The sequence below is a fragment of the Lepidochelys kempii genome, chromosome 3, assembly GCF_965140285.1.
Source record: "Lepidochelys kempii isolate rLepKem1 chromosome 3, rLepKem1.hap1, whole genome shotgun sequence".
NCBI classification, from domain to species: Eukaryota; Metazoa; Chordata; order Testudines; family Cheloniidae; genus Lepidochelys; species Lepidochelys kempii.
This window is the reverse complement of record NC_136382.1, coordinates 2,187,470-2,209,388: the sequence shown is the minus strand read 5'-3', so window position 1 is coordinate 2,209,388 and position 21,919 is coordinate 2,187,470. Positions and strand designations below refer to the sequence as shown.

The 21,919-nt window shown below is 42.9% G+C and overlaps 1 protein-coding gene across 17 annotated transcripts in view; it reads left to right on the top strand.

Moving 5' to 3' along the window:
- Nucleotides 1-21,919, top strand: part of DTNB (dystrobrevin beta) — a 388,582-nt gene that overhangs the window by 326,964 nt on the left and 39,699 nt on the right. For 16 of the 17 annotated variants that reach the window (XR_012157855.2, XR_013635525.1, XR_012157851.2 and 13 more), the window contains one exon: nt 19,023-19,182. The exons of the other annotated variant lie outside the window; for it this stretch is intronic. Coding sequence is in view for 1 of the 16 variants with exons in the window: in XM_073335462.2 (XP_073191563.1) it covers nt 19,023-19,182 (160 nt within the window). In the remaining 15 variants the exon portion in view is untranslated. The remainder of the gene's footprint in view (nt 1-19,022; nt 19,183-21,919) is intronic. 17 annotated transcript variants of the gene reach the window in all.

The window sequence follows — 21,919 nt, the reverse complement described above, 5'->3', positions numbered from 1 at the left end:
TTCTGTCTGTAGAAAGCTTTTATTGCTTAAAAAATACAAACAAACCTAGGAAATTCAATTTTTCAAATCACCCATGTTAAGAAAACATTGTTTATAGCTGAGTTACTCGTAAATTAGGAAATGACCGCATTAAATTGCATGCATAACCTTAACTCTGCACCCTTGTGCTAATGCATTGTGACCGTCTTTAATTACAAGAGCACAATCTAGTTATTTAATGACAAAATATAACATGCAATTATTCATAGGTCAATGTCTGTCACATGATTAGGTCCTCCCATTTCCAAGTATGCTCTAGGAAGATGAGTAACCTCCTGTATTAGGGCTTGATCTAGCTATCTGTTTACATGCATCCAGTATTCAGGCTTTACAACATGACCCTTCTCAGACCCCCACCTAGGACAGATGCTATAACACAAAGGCTGAAAGGGCTTCTTTGTGTCTGCTCCATAATAAAATGGTTAACAGAAAGGCATTGCTAACTTTGGGAAACAAGGTGGAAAACTTTTCAACATTAGATAGGTAACAAGTTAAAGGGTGATCTCAACTGAGAAGCCTGACAACAAAACTAAGATGATTTTGAAAGATAACAATGGCTTTCAATCTTGTGTAATTGGAGTCAGCTGGGGAACCTTATGGGAATTTAAATTGCAAGAGTCCTGGGGACCTCTGCAAATAAGAGAGCAAACCCAGCGGGAATTTATGAGGAAATCCTAGATATTGGTGGAGAGAGCAATGTTCTATATTGGATGCTGTTCCTGCACCCCCACGAGAGGCCCTGCTGAAGGGGGGCAGCACACACCTTATAACTGTGGAAAGGATAGATGAAAGCAAAAATGTTAGACTTTGAAAGAAGCTAGAGAAAAAGGCATTCTATGTGGTAACCAAGATCTGATTGTTTCCTGATCCCAGTGCTATCTCCTACAGCCAGGGGGAAAGAAAGGAATGAAAACAAACAACACTTTATGGATGAAAGGGTTGACATAGCTGTCTTATATCCAGCAACACTGTGGGTGGGTACAAACCCATTTCTATGGGGATCTCAAATCTGCAGCTGAGCTACTGAACAAAATCAGAGCAGAAGGTGTCTAGAGAAAGTCCAATGTGGACAACAAGGAAGGAGGACTTACGCTCTATGATGGTTGCCATTAAAAAGTAAGAATTTCCCAACAGCTCACTCAGCTGTTTCCTATTGTAAGGATAAAGAAAAGCTGTGATGACTCTCAGATGCCACTATGTGGTAACTGCTGACAAATGTTTCAGAGTAACAGCCGTGTTAGTCTGTATTCGCAAAAAGAAAAGGAGTACTTGTGGCACCTTAGAGACTAACCAATTTATTTGAGCATGAGCTTTCGTGAGCTACAGCTCACTTCATCGGATGCATGATTTTCATGACAAATGCTGATTTTCTAAAAGCAATCATTGTGAGTGACTAGCAGAAGACTCACTATGGTATGGCCATGCTGAGCTTTGTTCTCTTTTGCCTTTTCTATTCTATAGTTCACTGAAAATTGTTTTCCAGTTACTCTTCTCCCTTCAGAAGACATGGTGTTTAATTCTGCAAAGAGTGTGCATGATCCCAAGAAAATGTGCAGGTCATTTTTTGTCTGTTGCAAACTATTAAAAGTGTTCCATAGTTGCTGTCCTCTTCCACCCGAGAACGGAGGTCAGTTACCCTTTATCAGCTTGCCAGATTTGGCGTGTGTACTGTACTTAAATGTTCATTTTCTGTCTGAAAATTGCCTCGGATTATCCCTGGTTTGAATAAGTGATATTAATGTTTCAGAGTAGTAAACCGAGAAGTGAATTGTAACAGCAGCTGGGCAATATAATAAGGTGCTCAGGAAAGGGGTGGAGATACTCAAGGCTTAGGCTAGATGCCCATCTGTCAGTGGTTTGGGAAGAGTGAAATCAGCCTAACCCAGTGCTGAGGAATTAACTGCACATTCCACTGAGGGTCCCTTCCAATCCTCATGGGTCTGTGTGTCATAGAAACTAGCTGTTTGCACTGGTAGACCTGCCCTGGGGAAGTCAGACTGGGACTCTGTCAAAGTGATGGCTCAACTTTGAAGATCACAGAACACACTCCTTTATTTATGGCAAGTCAGCAGTTTTTGTTACACAGAAGTTAATCATTATGGTGAAGTTTGTGTGAGCATTACCACGAAACCTCACCCGCCTTTTCAGAGGGGTTAGACTATAACTCTTCCTTAATCATTTGCTCTGGCCTGTAATTCCATTTGCAGACTCTCTCTGTAAGAGACCAAGGTGGGGGGTGAGAACCACATTTTTAAAACAGTATTAGCTGGTTTTAATTTATACTAGAATTTAAGAAGAAGTTTGCCAGTAAGGCTGCTGCTGAGTCCTTCATGCACACTGTTCTGCTGCTTGCCTCCCTCCCTCGGCGCATCTCTGCTCCACACCACAAGTGAGGGTTGCAGTGGCAGCCCTTCCTTTCAGATTTCCTGTGTCACAACCCAAGTGTTATTTAAATGTATTTTTGTGTATCTAATTTAATTACGTGATTCTGCACAATTAAATACAAACCTTTCAGTGTGACAGACAATATACTGTCTAATAATCCCATCGATGCTGTCTGCTCTTTTCACTCCAACAGTTGATTAGACAGCTGTGCTGTTCTAAAGAAGCCAGTGCCAACAAAGGCCCAAAATAGAACATTGTTGGGTTGTTTTTTTTTGGGATGGGGGGGGTATTTTTTTAAAACCCACAGACATTATACTATATATTCCTGTGAGGATGCCAGAAATACATTCTAAAGTACTCTCTTCTATCTGTCTAAAGTACCTTTCTCATGCTGTTTGCTGAGCAATATGTGAGCAGTGATTCTGAAAATTGGTAATGAAGAGGACAGAGTTTGTTTTATTTAAACATGCTGCAGCAAAATGAAGGTAATTGTCCACACAAGCCATCTGCTACCTGGCTGCCTTCCATGTGCTTGGGAGACAGAAAATGTATGGATAAAGTGCCTCTTTCATTCCGTTGCCATGATAACAGCCCTGCTTTAGATTTAGAGGGAGGGTTTATTAATGCTTCAGAAAGGTTATTAGTCTGCTGAAGTAATAAGCTTTTTATGCGTTCCTTTATGTGATTGTTCTTGTACATTTTACTGTAATGCGTAAAAAGGAGGCAGGAAGTTTAAGGCCTATTTAAAGAGATAGCCATGGCTAATGTGCCACAGAGGACAATAAAACCCAGGTTTCATACAGGAGTAAGTGTATTAGGACTGATTTGGAAGGGTCTCTAAATATTCCCATCTTACTGAGCTTAGTTTCAAATTTAAACATTACTTCAAAGTATCCGATCTAGAGTTTGGATGATTTTTCACACGTACTCCAGTACAAGTGAATTCTTTGCAAGTTAAAGCGCAGAAAGGAATGGTTTCACTTGTTGGCACAATAAAAGGAAAAATTTTCTTGTACATTTCTGGTTAACATAAATAACCTTTTTTATTGTAAAATGGAGAAGAAAAACCACAGTTAACAACACGTACCTGAATTCATAAATGTGAACTAGCAAATAAGGGAAGCGTTGGTCAGAATCGCACCACTGGGCCAGAAGGCTGTTCCTTCATGTCCCCTACCAGCACCGTGGTCCAGGCACACAGCACCATGCAGAGGTGTGGGCTGCACTGTTAAGTGCCATTCCTCAGATAAGACTTTACACAGAGGTCATGTCTGCCAGTGTTTGAAAACTGCAGAGCTGAAACTTCAAGTTTCCATGGCCCTTTTAAATACTTGGGGAATAAGTTCAGTGCCCTCATCAAGATGCCCTCTCAGTGTGTTGGGTTTTCATGGGTGTGAGCTACTGCTGAATACATAAGGGCTGCTGCATTTGCCTGCCCAATTACTTTGTTCCCAGTATCTCTCTAGTTTCTTTGTGGGACACTGAGGATAAGATATTATATCAGACTGACTTTGTGTTAGTCTGACTTCTGAGCTGTACTGAAATTTCAAGTAGTTTAAAGAAATTTGTATTGAAGCAAATGAGTTTGCACATAACTTTTAGTTTTCCCTTTTACCCCAATGCATTTCAGGTCAAGCAAACCAGTCGTCATTGTGCCACTTCCTTTACCTGCCCTTCACATTGCTAAATAGCTGAGCTTTCTTGGCAATGGAGACGTATCTTAAATTACAGTACAACGCAATTTATTTCTGTAACTTTCATACAGAATGATTGTACTTAATCTTAGTATTATTTAATATTTATATTGTGATAATACTCTGGCCCAATCAGAGGCAGAGACCCATTGTGCTGGGCATAGTGTGGACATGTATGTGTGTGTGCGCCCACACACAGCATGTTCCTGACCCTAAGAACTTATCGCCTAGAAGACAAAATCAGACCAAGGATAGAGGAATGGGATACCACATACAAGCAAGTGATCAGAGGCCGGGCAGGAACATGGCATTGTAACCATTGGGGGAGAGTAATGCTAGAACATAGCATGTTAGTTCCTTGTCCTTTTTCACATACATATTTTAAAGTTACAAAAACTTGTTGTTAGTGAGGGTGGGGTCTGCAAGGGCCAAGGGGTGAAGCTCATTGTTTGAATGAAAGAGGAGAGTGGATAAATGCTGGGGGAGGGGTACTATTATTTTTGCTACTATCGTTTCTACAGCTAACTTTTACTCTTTACTTCTGTTGTTTTGCTGATGATGTTCCTCAAGTGGAAGGGTGGGAGGGAGGCTGACTTACAAAACAGGCAAATAGCAGTGAAGTGTTTCTTCTAGTATGTTGATAGTTTCAGACAGACAATGTTTTGGAGTGGAGAGGAAGATTTTACAGCGTTGAAAAATGTGGGAGGCAAAAGATCATCAATGGGCAAGTCAGATCGTATAGAAACTAATACTAAGGGTGAATGGGAGATTTGGTTTTGTACCTTCTTTGGGTGAGAAGACCCAGCAATAAGCTGAGTTGAGCTAAAAACTTGCAAGTAGATACTCGTAGGGCCAAATCCTACCCTCACTGAAAGGCCCCTGTCAGTCTTCTTTTACATAAGCCAAACAGATTTCGTTCTTTAAGTCTCCAACTGCAAGACATTTTTCCCAGCCCTCTAATCATTCTTGTGGCTCTTCTCTGCACCTTCTCCAGTTTTTCAACATCCTTTTAAAAATGTGGACACCAGAACAGTATGCAGTATTTCAGTTCTTGTCTCCAGATGCCACATACAGAGGGAAACGCACCTCCCCACTTCCACTCGCTACTCCCATGGTTATATACAGCCAAGCATCGTATTAGCCCTTTTTGCTACAGCATAGCACTGGCAGCTCATGTTGAGCTGCTTGTCCACTATAACCCTAAACCCTTTTCAGAGTCGCTGCTTTCCAGGATACAGTCCCACATGCCATAGATGTGGCCTCCATTCCCTCTTCCTAGATATATAATTTTGCATTTGGCTGTATTAAAACACATTTTGTTTGAATGAATCCAGTTCTTAGCTAACTGTTCTGTCTTCACCATTATTTACCACTCTGCCAATCTTTGTGGCAAATTTTATCAGCGGTGATTTTATACGTGCCTCCAAATCACTGATGAAATCATTGAATAGTACTGGGACAAGTGTTGATCCCTGTGGAACTCCAGTAAAAGCTCCCCCATTCAGTGACGATTCCCCCTTAATGACTCCTTTTGAGATCTGTCAGTAAGCCATTTCTTAACCCATTTAACGTACGCTTTATTGACACTGTGTAGTGCAGGTTTTTTAGTGAGAAAGTCATGTGGTACTGAGTCAAACGACTTACAAAAGTCCAGTTATATAAATCTGTGAGTCTCTAAGGTGCCACAAGTCCTCCTGCTCTTTTTACTTGTACTCAGTTATTGCTATCAAACTACAAAGATATTCTTCGCAATTTCATCAAAGAATAAAGTCAGGTTTGTTTGTCAAGACCTGTTTTTCATAAACCCATGTTGACCACCATTAATTATATTCCTGTCCTTTCATTCTTTATCAGGTGAATCCTGTACCAGCCATTCCATTTTTTCCCCTGTAATTGATGTCAGGCTGAATATTGGTGCACCATAGCATTCTTCCAGTCTGCTGGTATGGGATAAGGCGTATGAGCCCCACACTAGGGAATCAAAGGTTAACGAGTATTTCTAGGCCCAGAGGGCCCCACCCAGTCGCATCTGCTGGGCCCACTCACAATGGATGCAAAGCTCAGAAGGGAGCCTCCTGGTTCAGTCAAGGTGAATGGACTACAGGAGCAGTCCTAGTCTGTTAGCTCCTTCAGAGAGGCTGCAGGATCTCCACACTCCCTGGACCAGCCCCCGCTGCTGAGCTGCTGGAGGCCTCTGTGGAGACCAGGAACGGTGGACCAATCCTGTAATAAACTAAATACAGATTTGTTAATAGAAAAAGGAAATGAGTTATTTACAAGGTTAAAGCAGGTAAACATGCATACACAAATGGATCTTAAATTTCAAAGAGTAATTAATACTTTTATAATAAGCAGGTTCCATATGACCTTTAGGGCTAACCTGGGCCAAGTAGCTGGTGATCCCTTGCTTATGCCTAGAAAACCTTGCCCCCCCAGAGTCCAAGCAGTTCCTCATTCTTCAGGGTTTTTATTCCCTTCCCTCCATGTGCTCTGAGCAGCAAACACAGCTGATGGGAAGGATCCACTTGCAAGACACATCTGCTTGGGGGGAAAAGTAAACAGAAGAGTCTTTTGTCCTTTTTAATGTTCCACTCTCATCCATCTGGTGTTGATGGACTTTCCTTTTGGGGCAGGACATAACAGCCTCTGCTGGAGACCAGCATTTCTCACTAATTAACGTCTCTCTCCTGTCTGGTGATTTATACAGTCACAAAGGCTTACAATGCCAGCGCTCAAATATCACCTTACAATATGGGATACAGATGCTGTAAGTGAGATTGATGCCTGCAGCAACTCACAAGCATTTATTAAAGTCTAAACACTAACCACATTCTTGTCATTCTAATACCTGTTTTAACAATGCTAACACACAGGTGAGCCACACTGGGCCCAGCTAGGGATTTGTCAGTGTTCAGTAGAGACGCGGGGACCTGGGCATGAGCTGGTTCTTCGTCTAATGTTAGGCATGATGTCCCATCACTGCTTGTCATGCAGTGTCAGACATAATGCTATTGAAATAGGAGAGAAATTGTCAAAATCAGCTTTTTAAACTTATTGTTACTCTGTAAGGTGAGCGTGTGTCTCAAGGCAGGGGGGAAGATTTGAGACAGGGAAAGATATGCGCCTCCCATCTGAAGCAAGAGAACAAGCCACGTACAGGTCACATCATGGAACAGTTAGTGCTGTGCGCCTCACTGACACACCGGGAACAGACCGGGGAAGGAAAAGGGGGCTTTGTGTTATGCTTTAAAAAAAGCCGCTGCGGCACGAAGAGAAGCTCCAATTACTGGTAGTGAATATATAAACCAGCTTCAGCTCCATGGTACTTGACCTGAACAAGCCAGACGTAAGAGCCATTTCAGGAGAGTTAAACAGAGATGGAGGAAAGTTTAGTAAATCTAAGTAACGAATTGAATGTGTATAGTGTGAGTGGGGAAATAAAAACACCACCCCCTTTTCTCGTCCATTCAACTTCTGTAATTCTCTCTGCTGAAGATTTGTGCTTACTCTAAGAAGCCATTTAGCATCGTTTGACGTTTTTTCCCCTATAAAAAGATGCTGAACAAAAATTAAGATGATAAGATACATGTTTCATACACTGGCCTCTTTTCCATGCCTGCAATTGTTTTCAGGAGCAATTTAATTAATTTAAAAACCTATGTACTTGATTTGCAGGTGCAATCAGGTGTCTACAGGTCTAAATGACTTAGGTTGCATTTGAAATTATTGACCACAAATTTGCAGAGACAAATCAAAGCCAACCAAACTAATGTTAGAAAATGCCAGATTAATCCAGCCTTAATTCTGCCCCTTGTGCATATGCATCATCCTAGTAATTAAATGAAAAGATCACATACAATATTTTCCACAGGACTCTTGTCTCATTCAGTGTGCAGCAATATCTGTGTGTGTGTAAAAAGGCAAGTATGGGTGTGTTTGTGTGTGCATACAAAATATGAAGTGTAAAAAAAGAAAAGATCTTTACATTTAAATTGAATTCTTTTCTGATTTCATCTGAAATCAGAGAGAAAGCTAGTCCCATTGGCATGTTGCCAGGAGCGAGAGTCACACCTCAGCCCTGATCTTATGCAGGTGGGTAAGCGTTTCCATGACTGAGACCCTAATTTACACAAAATGTACTAAGTTGCAGCTGTCCTATTCTTGCCATATTAAGTGACTCAAAAAGCATTCAACGTTGCCTCCGGATCCAGGTGGAGCGTGCCATCTGCAATAAAGATGAGGTGGCCATGAGCCACATTCGTAGAACTTGGCAGGTTTGTATTTTGCCTGCAGGCTGCAATTTGGCCAGTCTTGGCTTAGGCCATGTCTACGCTACAAAATGATGTCAACCTAACTTATATCGGCATACAGCCACTGCAGTTACTAAATGGCTTGTGTGCGCACACTTGGCTACTTGTGTCAGCGGTACATGTCCTCACCAGGAGCACTTGCGTCGATTGTATTGTCAGGGTAGGGCATTGGGGGGTGGCTCTTGGAGGCCATGAACAGTCAGCATAAGCAACACAGTGTCTGCACCGACAGTGTATCTATCTGATTACGTCATCCTTGATCCTATGCTGCTCGGGGAGGCGGTGTTACTAGATCAGCAGAGAGAGGCACTTACGTCGGCAGGAGCTAAATTTAAGTGAAGACACTTTCACAGCGAGGTCGGTGTAAGGCAGCTTATGTCGACCTAACCGTATAGTGTAGACCAGGCCTAGACAAACCTGCTGTAGGGGATAGGGAGCCAGGGTTCAGAGAAAGGTCTTGTTTCTAGAAATTGGACTCTTCCAGATAAAAAATCTCTAAGAAGCTGCTTATTTTTAATCTCGTCCACAGCTGCCACTATAAATATGTCTTAAGTGATTAATGGTAACCTGTAATGAGGGCCCATAATTATAAGGTGTAACCTGGGTAACTAATTTCAAAGTATAAAATCCTTCCTACATCCTTCTCAGAGAAAGGTAAGTTCCAGCTAGTTGGCTGCTGCATTTGATGTGGGTATTAAGTCTTATTTTGTTTCTGGTTTTTAATTCTTAATATATGCGTGACCTTTCTTTCTTTTCTGAACGGTTGCCAAGATTGACACTTTACTTAGATCTGGGAGGGAAGGTGAGGGAGTGAGCAGCTTCTTCCAGAGCCAGTGCCTGGGCCTTTGTAGGTACTGCAGTGTCTTGTTCCCTCCCTCTTCAGTCCTGTCCCACTCCGAGGGCTATGATCCCAATCTCATGTTAAAATCGACTCTCCCGGCAGTGAACACTACAGCTCTCCACAATGCTATGCCAGTCATGAACACGCAGAACTTGTATTATGCAGATCCAGCTGGTCTTTTTATTGAATTATTTATATTTTTGTGGTGCAAAATAAGATGAAATTGTTAAGGTCTCCTGAGCATTTTCTCTACTTGCTAATGATCTAATCTTTGAAATGTATAATCCCCCCTGCCTCCTGTAGCTGTGCGGCAACGGTTTGCTGGCTCATTTTTTCAAAATCCGCTATTAATGGGGCTTCAGAATGATCGTTTTCCCTATCAGTAGTATTGCACGGTGTATTTAATAAGAATATAAACCTTAGGCTTCCATTCGCCATTGACAGAAATCAACAACAGTGACACCAAGACACAAATTAGGGGCCAGACTCTGCCATCCATTTTCCTCTTGAGCCGTGCGTTACTCCTTGAGAAGTTTCGTAGCAATCATTGAGTCTATTCAAGGAGTAAGCTAGTACTCAACATGAACGAGGGTGGCAGAATGGGCTCTCTGGGTGCTAGGGTCCTCCTCTACTTTTCCTGTTTTAATTGCAAGTGCAATGTGATAAGGGTCTGACATATTTTAATTGTGAAGGTGCTGATCTTGTGACAAGATTGTATAAGCTTTTCATTTGTTACGTAGTGGATATTGGTCCCAAGATCTGACCACAATATCTTGTGCCAGCAAAGAGTTGGAAATGTTGCAGAGATTATAACAGTGCTGTGGAAGGATGAAGAGGGATTTAGGCCCCTACTAATTGAACACTTGAAGTGATGTGTCATGCATCTGAAAAGCAGGGGACTACAACTTCCATCAGCCCCCTCCGCACTGTACAGCCCCCTTCCTCCTCACCATCCTCCAACTTCCTCATCACTTCCATCATCCCCCCACACCCCACTGGGAGCCCAACAGAAGCCAAGGCTCCAGGCACAGAGCTCCCTGCCAAGAGCCAGGGTGGCAGCCGGGCTAGGAGCAGGGAGCCCAGGTAACAGGAGGGCTGCTAGTGGGGAGCTGGAAACCTGGACAGCAGCCCAGCTGGGAGCAGGGAGCCTTGGCAGCGGCCGGGCTAGGAGCAGGGAGCCAGGAGGCAGCAGGGCTCCCTGGGGAAGATGGAGCCCAGACAGCAGCCTGGTTCAGAGTTGGGACCTGGGAGCCCAGGCAGCAGCCCAGGGTGCAGCCGGGCTCTAGCTGGAGCCCTCCACCTGCCTTGGGGTGACAGCCAGAGCTATGAGCCAGGCGCAAGGTTCACAGCAAGGAGTCTACCAGCCTTTCTCATCAAACTGTGAAATGGACAAGAATGACAACCAACAGCCAATGTAAGGAACGCAGCGTCTACACGGACACTGCATCGCCCTCGCTACACCGACATAAATCCTGTGCCTCTTGTGGGGGTGGAGTTATTATGTCGGTGTAGTAGGGCACTTATATTAGCGGGACAAGGCTGAAGTGTAGACACTGACGTAATTAGATCTGCATAAGCTGCCTTACGTCAACCTAACTCTGGAGTGTAGACCGGGCCTCAGACACAATACACCAGGCATGCTGCTGGCACCCAAGGAGGATGGGGTACCAAATAACCTCAAAAATTACAGATTCGCTGTAGGCCGCTTCATTGCAGTAAAGCTGCAGAGCCTGTTGAAGGTACAGCTATTGCTATTATTTACTGTCTGTACTGCAGAAGTGCCCAAATACACCAGTCAGGATCCCTTTTGCGTTAGGCACTGTACAGACACATAGGAAGCCACAGTACAGTCTCTGCCCCCAGAAAGCTTTCAGTGCTCCGTGTGCTGATGTATTGCCTGCCAGTGAAGGAAGACAATCGTAGGCAGAGCTGGCAATTAAAATATCAAGGGAAACTGATATTTCACAAGGCTTTGAGGTATAGCCTCAAACTGCTCACTGTCTTGTATCAGCGACTGCATTCACAGTGAACGGTGGGAGAGAAGGTACCAAGAATCCCTAGGAGAGTCTATGATAGTCTCATTGAAAAAGGAGTAAAGTTATGAAGACAAGCCAGAGAATTCATAGAATTGAAGTGGAAATGGGCATAAAGGCAACCTAGTGCTGGACAGAGATTTGTAGCATATACATGGCCAGAAGCCCTTGTGTAAATGGCTTTGTTTCCCAAACCATGGTCTAATGTCAAACCACTATAAAAACTGACTTTATGTTGCACTTACGGGTGTGACCAACTGTAGTCATTCCAAGACATCATGGTTTCCATAGTAACTAATGCACTTCAAAGGGGAAAACGCTGAGGGGAACTTAAAAAAAAAAAGACAAAGACCATATTAAATGGCACAAACCAAACAGGTGGTGACATGTGGGGGCTGTAAAGTTTTAATGCTGTAAGTGTGTAATTACTCAGATTCTTTAGACAGTGTGTGACTACAAATTTATTTAAAGGTCATAAATCAGTGCTAACTACATCAGACTAGAGTGGTCTGTGACACAAGTTGAAATTTGGTGACAATATTTACTGACTGTAGAAAGGTGCAAATCACTGATACACAATCAGGATAGCTAGAGAGTTGTTAAAATTTAGCACTTTACCTCTTCCAAGAATTTTATAAATTGTGGCTAATCTTCAGTGCCCTTGTGAAATAGGTAAATATTATCCTCCTAGGAAATGAAGGCACAGAAGTTAAATGACCTGCCCAGAGTCGTGCAACAATTCAACGGCAAGGCCAGGGTTAGAAGTAGAATCCCTGGCCTCCAGTCCTGTACTTTGTCACTGCCCCTTGACAACTAATGGCAATGAAAATGAAATGGGAAACTGAACTATCTAAACATTTGACGAGGTATCTGAACAGATGCATTTGTTAATACACTGCCTTTCACGTCTGACCTCTTCCCTTGCTCTTCTATTGGCATTATGAAATACAAAACACTTGATTAGAATTATATTTTGAAAAACTTTGGACCGGCAAGTGCAGCTAACCTAAACAGTCTAAATTACTGTGTCAGCCTTCTATCCCTTTCACGTGGTTAGTTGTTTATTTGCCATTATTTCATCTAACTTAAGGCCATGTTCTCTAGCCCTTACCTATGTGAATTTCCTTTGCAATCAATGAGAGTTTTCCCTGAGTAAATATTACAGGCTTTGGCTCTTAGATCGCAAACCATTGGGATGGAAATAATGTCATCTTATTTGTTAGACAGGCATGGTGGGTGAGATAATATCTTTAATTGCAGTCATTCTCAACCATTTTTCATTTGCAGACCCCTAAACATTTTTGAATGGATGTGTGCACCCCTTTGGAAATCTGTTGTCAGCATATATAGTTGTATTCTGTTCAGCATGGGCAGTGGGTAAACACCCTCTTTGGGGAGGCAAGCACCCAGCCCCACCCCTTCCACCTGAGGCCCCGCAGCTGGAGAAGCCGCAGCCCAGCCACACTGGCCAGCCCAAGCACCAGACCACCAGCCGGTCTGAGCCGCCCTGGGTTGTTGTGCAAGTTTCATTTGAGGATGAGGCCTGAGAGGTCCGGTATAGAGTGATCACTTTGTGAAAAGGGGAATAGGGGATAGGGTGTTTTTGTCTTTTATCATTTTCCCGTGTGAGTTCATATGAGAGCAGAGTGATTGTTTGGTTTCACCCACATAGTGTTATTGGGGAATTTAGTGCACAGCCTGAGGTACGCCACATGTTGTGATAGGCATGTGCAGGACTCATGGATCTTGAAAGGTGTGTTGTAGGGGGTGTTGAGCATTGTAATAGTGGAGATATGTCTGCATAAAAGATATTCTCTCACCCATCTTGTCTCTAATATCCTGGGGCCAATACGGCTACAACAACACTGGATAAATCTTATTTGTTAGTCATGTACTGTGCATATCTTTTTAGGGTTCTTTAGGAAGGAGAGCTGCCATCAAATCAACTTCCAGAAACAGCCAGATGAGTGACAGCAGTTCTAGAAATATATGACACATGTTGAGCAGTCCCCTAATGGGATGCCAACAACTGAAAGGCTCTCTGGCATGGTCACTTTCATTTCCCATCTAGACTGTCCTGGAGAGACATTTGATTCAAGAGGCAGGGTGGAAGTTTTGTCCAGGATGCTACTAGCACTGTACCTACAATGGGTGCTGCCAGCTCTTTGAAGGTCACTGAGTAGCCTAGAGTGCCTTTTAGCCAGTCTGACTGTTAGAAACCAGATGGCAGGAGATTTCCAAACAAATTCACTATTTTTTGTTTACTCTTTATTTTATTACCTGTGCAGAAAGTTTATGTATATTATTTTATTATTAACATACATAAACTTTCTACACGGGTATTAACAAATCTTATTCATCTGTATTTAAAGAACCATTTGTGTTTGGTCAGCCTCGTACTATCTGTGTATTTATTTTGTTCAGTTTCTAAAAATGGTAACCATACATGATCAAAATCCATTTGATCCCAATATAAGTGTGTCATTTTTTTCCTTGTCCCCAAGTCAACGACCTCCTTTGATCTGTAACCTAATAGAACCACTATGGAGTTTGTGGGTAGCCTAACTTTAGTTCTCCTTCAGCTGTGCCAGTATGGATCCCACTGTGGGTATGCCTGCACCTTATGTGTGCGAGCTGGGAATTGTTTGAATAGCTGTGTCTATCAGGGCCACACGTGCACCCAGGGCCTCTTTGTGCTCACACAAGGGCATAAAGAACAGGGTGGCCATGGCCCTCCCTTACTACCCATTTACTGACCCAGGACTGTCCAACCCACTATGGCTTATGTGTAAGGTTTGAACTGGGCTGTGAAGAAATACGTTTCATTTGTTTGAATTTTAAATTCTTCATTTTAGATTAACATTTTAAAAAAGAGAAAGAAATAGAGATGACAAGGAGCGACACACACAAACACCCCGGATTCCCCACTGGTGAGTGGGGAAAAGTCACAAACATTAAAAATGGTAGACTCAAGCCCTCAAGGTTTAAACCCTGTCCTTTGGGCAGCAGTCTGATGGCCCTGTTAGATAGACATACCAGGTATCACTCCTGCCACAGGGAAGCTCACATCCCCCCAAAATGCTCCATCTGCCATTCCTTCTCCTCCCACACTGAGAAATTAAGAGGTATGAGGCTCAAATTGCACCTCCTGGCACAATCCATGTGGCCTGAGACCCAGGGGAAGAAAAATCCTATCTGGAACCTAAGGCACTCTCTTCAGTTAGTGCCCCAGCAAGCAGGTAAATCCCTGGTTCTCGTGGGGACAAAAGACCATAGAAAGTAGCTAAGTTGGCACGAAGTGACTTGACACCAACAGGTTCCTCCTCTGTACTAAAGACATTTGTGCCAACTTCTTTGACACCAGTCCCAGCACAAGCACTGTGTCAGATGTGGAACACAGCTCCAAGCAGACCTCACATCTGCCATGGAAGGAGGACTCTATCCAAGGGCAGGCCATTGAGGCCATCCACTTCTAGAGACAGGAGCAGGTTGATGATGATGAAAAAAGCAAAAGAGGCTTTGACATCAAGAGCCCTTCCAGCACTGATGGCACTCCTTAGGCCAAGGCTCATCTCCGAGAATCCACCTTCACCTTTCCTCCTGGCACTGATGCCGGTACTGACTTGGGCACAGCACAGGCATCATCATTGGTTCTCCTCCCTCTCTTTGAACCACCTGATTCCAGGAGACTGGACTGACACCCCAGGTGATAACTGAAAGGTGCCCCGCACCAAGGCCTCTGACCAGAATGGCAGTGGATGGGCCACAACAATCTGGCCAACACCAGTACGATCTACTGCCATTGCCCTATGGATTATGTTAGGTCCTATCATATCTTCAGTCCCAGGGTCAAGTCCCATCCCATGTCCCCATGAGGAGGAAGAGATCCTGGTCCTCCTCGGCATTAGTATGGAGGACCTCCTCTCCAATACTGGAAGAGCAGCTGGGTAAGCTGGCAGAATGGGCCCAGGAAATGTTCCAACTTCCTTCCACTCAAAGAATCCTCTTATGTCAACAAGACTCACTCTTTAGCACTGACCATGGATGATTTTCAGGTGTTCTGGGATCTCTTGTCCAGAATTGTGGAGAACTTGAATATCAAAACAGCTATAATCCCAGAGAACATCCATGAACTATTCAACATTTTTAATTCCTTGTCATACATAAGAATTCCCCTACACATCAATAGGGTCTTGATAGACTTTAAAGACCACAGTGATGTACAGACAAAGAGAAGCAAGATCATCCCTGCTATGTCAAGACACTGCTCATCTACAGGAGTGGTGTGTTCAACATCGGGGCAGTCTGATTGCCCTCCACTTGCCTGGGGTCCAGAAAAACTTAGCTGGTCAATCTTAGCAGGAAGTACTCTTTTCTTCACAAACAGGCCTTCAAAGATCCTGCATCTTGGCAGAGGGGTAGACTAGATGACCCTTGTGGTCCCTTTTAACCCTATGGTTCTGTAGTTCTAAGAGTCAGTCCTTAAACAATTTTTTCAGAAATGGAGGGGTCCCACCAGAAACCTTTTTGCAACATATTTGAAAAAGAAGTGTCTCATATTTCCCTCCTGAGGAGAAAAGAGCCCAGGCTCCCTTTTGGATGCATTTGTGCTCCCGTGGAACATGTATCTATTGTATGTATTACTTCCAATTCCGCTAATTCCCAGAGTCGTCAGAAAATAAGACAGAACAAGGCCCGAGTAATTCTGATAGCACCAGTGTGGCACACCAATTTTGGGACTCAAAACTGAGCCATCTATCATTTGGGCCATGCTTCCCACCCTCATTTCTTCTATACATTATCTCACAGAGCCAAGGTCTCATTCTACATCCAGACCCATCATCTCTGCATCTGACTTTGTGGATGCTAGCTGGCTAACTTCATAAGACAGGTGTTGCTTTGCACTGATGCAGAACATTCTGATTCAGAGCAATATAGCTTCAGCGAGGCTCACAGATAGAGCCAAGTAGAAATGTTTTTCAATGAGGGCTGCAATATCCCCTTCAGCCCTTGAAGACTTCTATCCCAGGCATTCTGGATGATTTGTTTCCCTGAAATATTTGAGTCTTTCAGACAGCTCCATCAGAGTTCACTTAGTAGCAATATCTACCTACCACGCTCCCATTCAAGGTCACACTGTATTTTTACACCTCGCTCTGACTAAATTTTTGAAGGGGTTGGTTTATGTATTTCCACCAATTAAGGAAATTAACCTCCTCCCCCCCCCCCCCCGAGTTTAAATGTAGTACTTCTGTCTTTAATGGAACCCTCATTTGAGCCTTTGTTCTTCATATAATAGCATGTGCTTTATATCATGTTCTTTATACTGTATACTTTTATTTGGAGAGTGAGAGAGATTCGGACGTTAATGGCAGGACCACCTTATCCTACTTTTCACAAGGACAGAGTTACTCTTTGACCTCATGCAAAATTTCTACCCAAAGTAGTTTCAAATCTATACTTGAATCTTGAAACGATATGTATTTACCAGTATTTTTTCCTAGGTTTCATTCATCTCCTGCAGATGCAAAACTCCATGCATTTGATGTATTGAGAGCCCTTTCCTCCTATCTCCATGGAACAAAATCTTTATGCAAATCTCCCAGACTGTTTTAGCTGTTAGAGACAGGTCTAGAGGGCAGGGTATTTCCACTCAGACTCTTGAAGTGGGTGTCAAACTGCATCAGGATTTCATATGAATTGAATAAATTAGCTCCTTCTCAGAATAGAGATCAGGCAAGCTCTTTAACTTGTTTGAGGAGCATCCCTGTATCCGAAATCTGTAAGGCAGCTACTTGGAACTCATTACGTATTTTTAATAATCATTATTCCTTTGTAGCAACTCTAGATTTGCCTCTCAATTTGGCGTGGCAGTCCTACAGTCCCTATTTAAGTAGAACTTCTGACACCCACTTCCTTAGAGAGACAACTGCTAGCCAATCACCTAGAGTGGAATCTCTGTGGACACATAGTGGAAGAAATAAAATCGATTACTTACCTTACATTAACTGGTTTCAGAGTAACAGCTGTGTTAGTCTGTATTCGCAAAAAGAAAAGGAGTACTTGTGGCACCTTAGAGACTAACCAATTTATATTTAATAAATTTAAATATTAAATATAAATATAAAAATAAATACTAAATACCAATTTAATAAATTGGTTAGTCTCTAAGGTGCCACAAGTACTCCTTTTCTTCTTACATTAACTGTGGTTCTTTGAGATGTTTTGTCCACAGGGATCCCATGACCCACTCTGCTTCCCCACGAATGTGATGTTTTCTAGCTTTGGGATTCTGTATTGGTGAAGGAACTGAGTGGCGTTTGGATCTGCTCCACCCTTTATGCACTCTGGTGAGGGGTGCAAGACATGCAGGGATTGGTGTGGCCCCAATGGACACTGTTTAGTAAAAAAGGAATCCAATCTCATGGTGTTGGGGTGCATGTACTCTTAGAGTGGGATCTGTGTGGGAAAAACATCTTGAAGAGCCACATTTGCTGAAAGGTAAATAACCATTTTTTAATTTGAAAGTTCTATTTGTAATTTTCCTCAAATACTGTACTTATAGGGCATTCCCACCATATATGCAGAAAAGCCCCTAGTCCTCCGCCTCCTCTACAGCATTTATGACACCCTTTTTGATATATTTTCTTTAGCTTAAATGGAGTGAGGTACCAATGATAAAGTAGTTTGTAGTAATTTTCCTTAATGGTTACACAATTAGGTGCGGCTTTGTCTTTACTCCAGTTATTTTTCCATTGTTCCAAAGAGATATTTGTTTTTAGATCCTTTTCCCATTTTTCCATAAAGGGAATCTTATCTTTTAGAGCCATCAATAACATCCATTACACCATACTGAGATCAGGTCCTCTGAGGTGGCCTTTCCCATAATTAGTGTTTCTATCCTCAATTAATGGTCCCCTGAAACTTGAGATACCTAAAAAGGAAATTCACTATTTTGTTAAATGGGTGGCTGTACTGGTACGGATTTTTCTGCCAAAGAAAATGGAACAGTTCTCCCCTTCCTTCTCTTGGATTTCTACCATGGACCTCGTCTTTAAGGTCAAAGTCACGTGGTCCACCACGTAGTCTGAGTCCTGACAAGAAACTGTGTTTATGGACTCTGGGGAAAGAGGTGCCTACATTTTTCCCACTTGTGAAGTGAACGATCTGAAAATATGAAGCATTCTCTGCTCCATTTAATATTTATATGAATAATGAGAATGACCAAGTCTGATGTATGTGATATAAATCCTCATGCTTCAAGTCATAAGCCCACACCATGTGATGGTGGCTAGGAAGAACCTTCACCTGTAGGCAGGTTATTCTGTAAATGCCCACTGTGAGGTTTCTTGCACTCACCTTTGAAGCCTCTAGCATTTGTCACTGTCAGAGAAAAATACTGGACTAGATGGTCATGTGGCCCTTTAATCCTTGTCTTGGCTCTTCTCTGAACCCTCTACAGTTTAACATCCTTCTTGAATTATGGACACCAGAACTGACATTGACTTCTGTGAGCTTTGGATATTGGGCCTCCTAATGTTGAAGGAATGTGAGGGCTACCATTCATATGTTCAGAATACCCATATCATGAATATTTGCGTAAAGTGCCTGAATTGTATTCTGTCCCTTAAGTGCTTTGTACAGAATTGTTTACAGACATTGATCCAAAACATATAAAACTTAAAAGTTTGGAAACTCCGTGTTGTATTTCCCTTTACAGGCTCAAGCAGCAAGCTCCCCACACTCCTCACCTACCCATGGAGCCAGTCGCCCAATGCCGATGCCTGTCAGAGCCACTTCCGCTGGCTCTACCCCAACTCATGTACCTCAGGACTCACTTGTGGGAGTCGGGGGAGATGTGCAGGAAGCTTTTGTACAAGGTGAGTGTAGCACAAACCAAAACTCCTGCTGTTGCCAAACATTGAAATTATTGATTATTACACAAATATAATACAGCAATTTTGATATGATAATTACTGATCTTATTTCACTTGGAATATTCCAAAGCAGAATGGAGGTATATTTTTAAATCAGGTAAGTAAACTTCATGTCACAGTGCTGTGAATTGAGTGCAAAACGGGAGACCACTTACCAAAATTTGTCCCAAAGGATGCAGAGAGGGACAGAATGGTAGCCATCAGGGAAAAAAAACCAGCACTCGCAACCAGAGGGTTCAGCTAACATTCACCTTGTTGATTACTAGGTAAAAAAAAAAAAAAGTTGAAATTTTGGACTGCAAATAAGTGAATGCTAAACTGAATGTAGCCCTTAACCAGTATGCAAATCTCTGAACAGGCAAACACTCTGGTATAAACCTAAAAGTGTCAAAACACTGTGTGGAGAGGGGAGGACAAGAGTAAAACCAGCCAAAAGATGAGGGGAAAAAAAAAGTAGTGGACAAAATTTAAAAAGTGGACAGTGACATATCCCATCCCCAGCTAAACTGTTCTCCAAGGAGTATTGTCAGTATGGAGCCCCACTTGTGGGGTATGCATATGCCAGCTGGACCCTAGAAACCAATGGCTGCTGGGGCATCGCACATTCAGTGTCAACAGTGTGAAAGAGGGTGCGGCCCCCAGCCTACCTTACTTCCTTCTCCTCCTGGTTGGCTGAAGGGCAGAACCTTAGTCACACCGTTCTTGTCTTTTGTTGGTGACTTTTTACTCTTTAGCATCTAACTGCAAAAGACACTTCCGGACGTAGTTACTGGTGTGATATTGTTAGTTTTACAGTCTGTACTATAAGTAGGTTTAATTAGTGCTCCCCAATTGTAGTTTCCACAGTCAACTTTAGCTCCATGCAGTACCGGTTATGGGCCCTGTCCTTTGGTTCCACTGAGTTCTTTGGTGGCTGATCCTAGCATAAAATGTTGGTTCAAATGGTATACGCTTTGCCAGGGCAGTATGTAAATTTCTGAATAATATGGTCTGTGGTGCTTGGGAAAAACTCATTCAAAGAGGTAGTGGTTAAAATGTGCACCTTTACTCCCCAGTTGTCAAGGTTCCTCCCCCACTCTGAACTCTAGGGTACAGATGTGGGGACCTGCATGAAAACCTCCTAAGCTTACTTTCACCAGCTTAGGTTAAAACTTCCTCAAGGTACAAATTAATTTTATCCTTTGACCCTGGATTTCCACTGCCACCACCAAACTTTAACTGGGTTTACTGGGAAACGTAGTTTGGACACATCTTTCCCCCCAAAATCCTCCCAACCCTTGCACCCCACTTCCTGGGGAAGGTTTGGTAAAAATCCTCACCAATTTGCATAGGTGACCACAGACCCAAACCCTTGGATCTGAGAACAATGAAAAAGCATTCAGTTTTCTTACAAGAAGACTTTTAATAGAAGTAAAGTAATCACCTCTGTAAAATCAGGATGGTAGATACCTTACAGGGTAATTAGATTCAAAACATAGAGAATCCCTCTAGGCAAAACCTTAAGTTACAAAAAAGGTACACAGACAGGAATAGTCATTCTATTCAGCACAGTTCTTTTCTCAGCCATTTAAAGAAATCATAATCTAAAACATACCTAGCTAGATTACTTACTAAAAGTTCTAAGACTCCATTCCTGTTCTATCCCCGGCAAAAGCAGCATACAGACAGACAGAGACCCTTTGTTTCTCTCCCTCCTCCCAGCTTTTGAAAGTATCTTGTCTCCTCATTGGTCATTTTGGTCAGGTGCCAGCGAGGTTACCTTTAGCTTCTTAACCCTTTACAGGTGAGAGGATTTTTCCTTTGGCCAGGAGGGATTTTAAAGGGGTTTACCCTTCCCTTTATATTTATGACACCAGTACTTGCAGCTGTTGTGAGCCTACACTTAGGCTCCTCCAGTTAGAGAAGTCTTTATGGGCATCTGCTTCAGAGATGCTTAACCTTTTGGTGCCAGGGGCATCTTCAATCCATAAGACACCTGCAGAGAATAGCTCCAGAAAGGTCTAAGAGGTTGGAGATCCAGAGGCAAAGAAAAGTACTTGAGCTGGGTACCAACTACTACCTCTTTCTCAGTGTTGAAGAAGAATAGAGGCATCATTCTCTTCTGTTTCAGTCAGAATCTTGCAAGAAGGAAAGCAAATAGAAGTTTGAGGTTGTGATGTCAAGATACTTGGCACCCCGTTATTCTTCCCTGCAGGGAACCATCAACACGGTATGAGGAAATGAGTGATTCTTCTGCACCATCTGCTTATCTTGAAATGCTCTCTCAGCAACCGTGGAATGACCAGAACCCAATTCTGCTGAGAAACTGATTGACTCGGAGGTTGCATACATACTTTCTCTCTCATTTTTTCCTCTTCTGTTTGTCCCATTCCAGAATCTTCCTCGTATTTTCTCCCTACAAAAGCCAGGGATGTAGAGGTTGCCTGGGCAACAAAATTTTGGGCACGATAGCTTCAGCAGTTGGACTCCACTGCTCTCTTTGGCCTTCTCTACACTGCTAAAAAAGGCAGGTTCTGTACTTCAGAGTTGTTAGGGGGCTTATTCCTTCACCCACTTACTTCCCTGGTCCTTCTCGTATGCACAGAGAGCAACAATACCCGAAGTCCAAAGGTGCAAACAATTCAATGTTTATTGGGGTGAACTTCCAGCAAGCATGATTCCAGTTTCCTTCCTTAGTAGC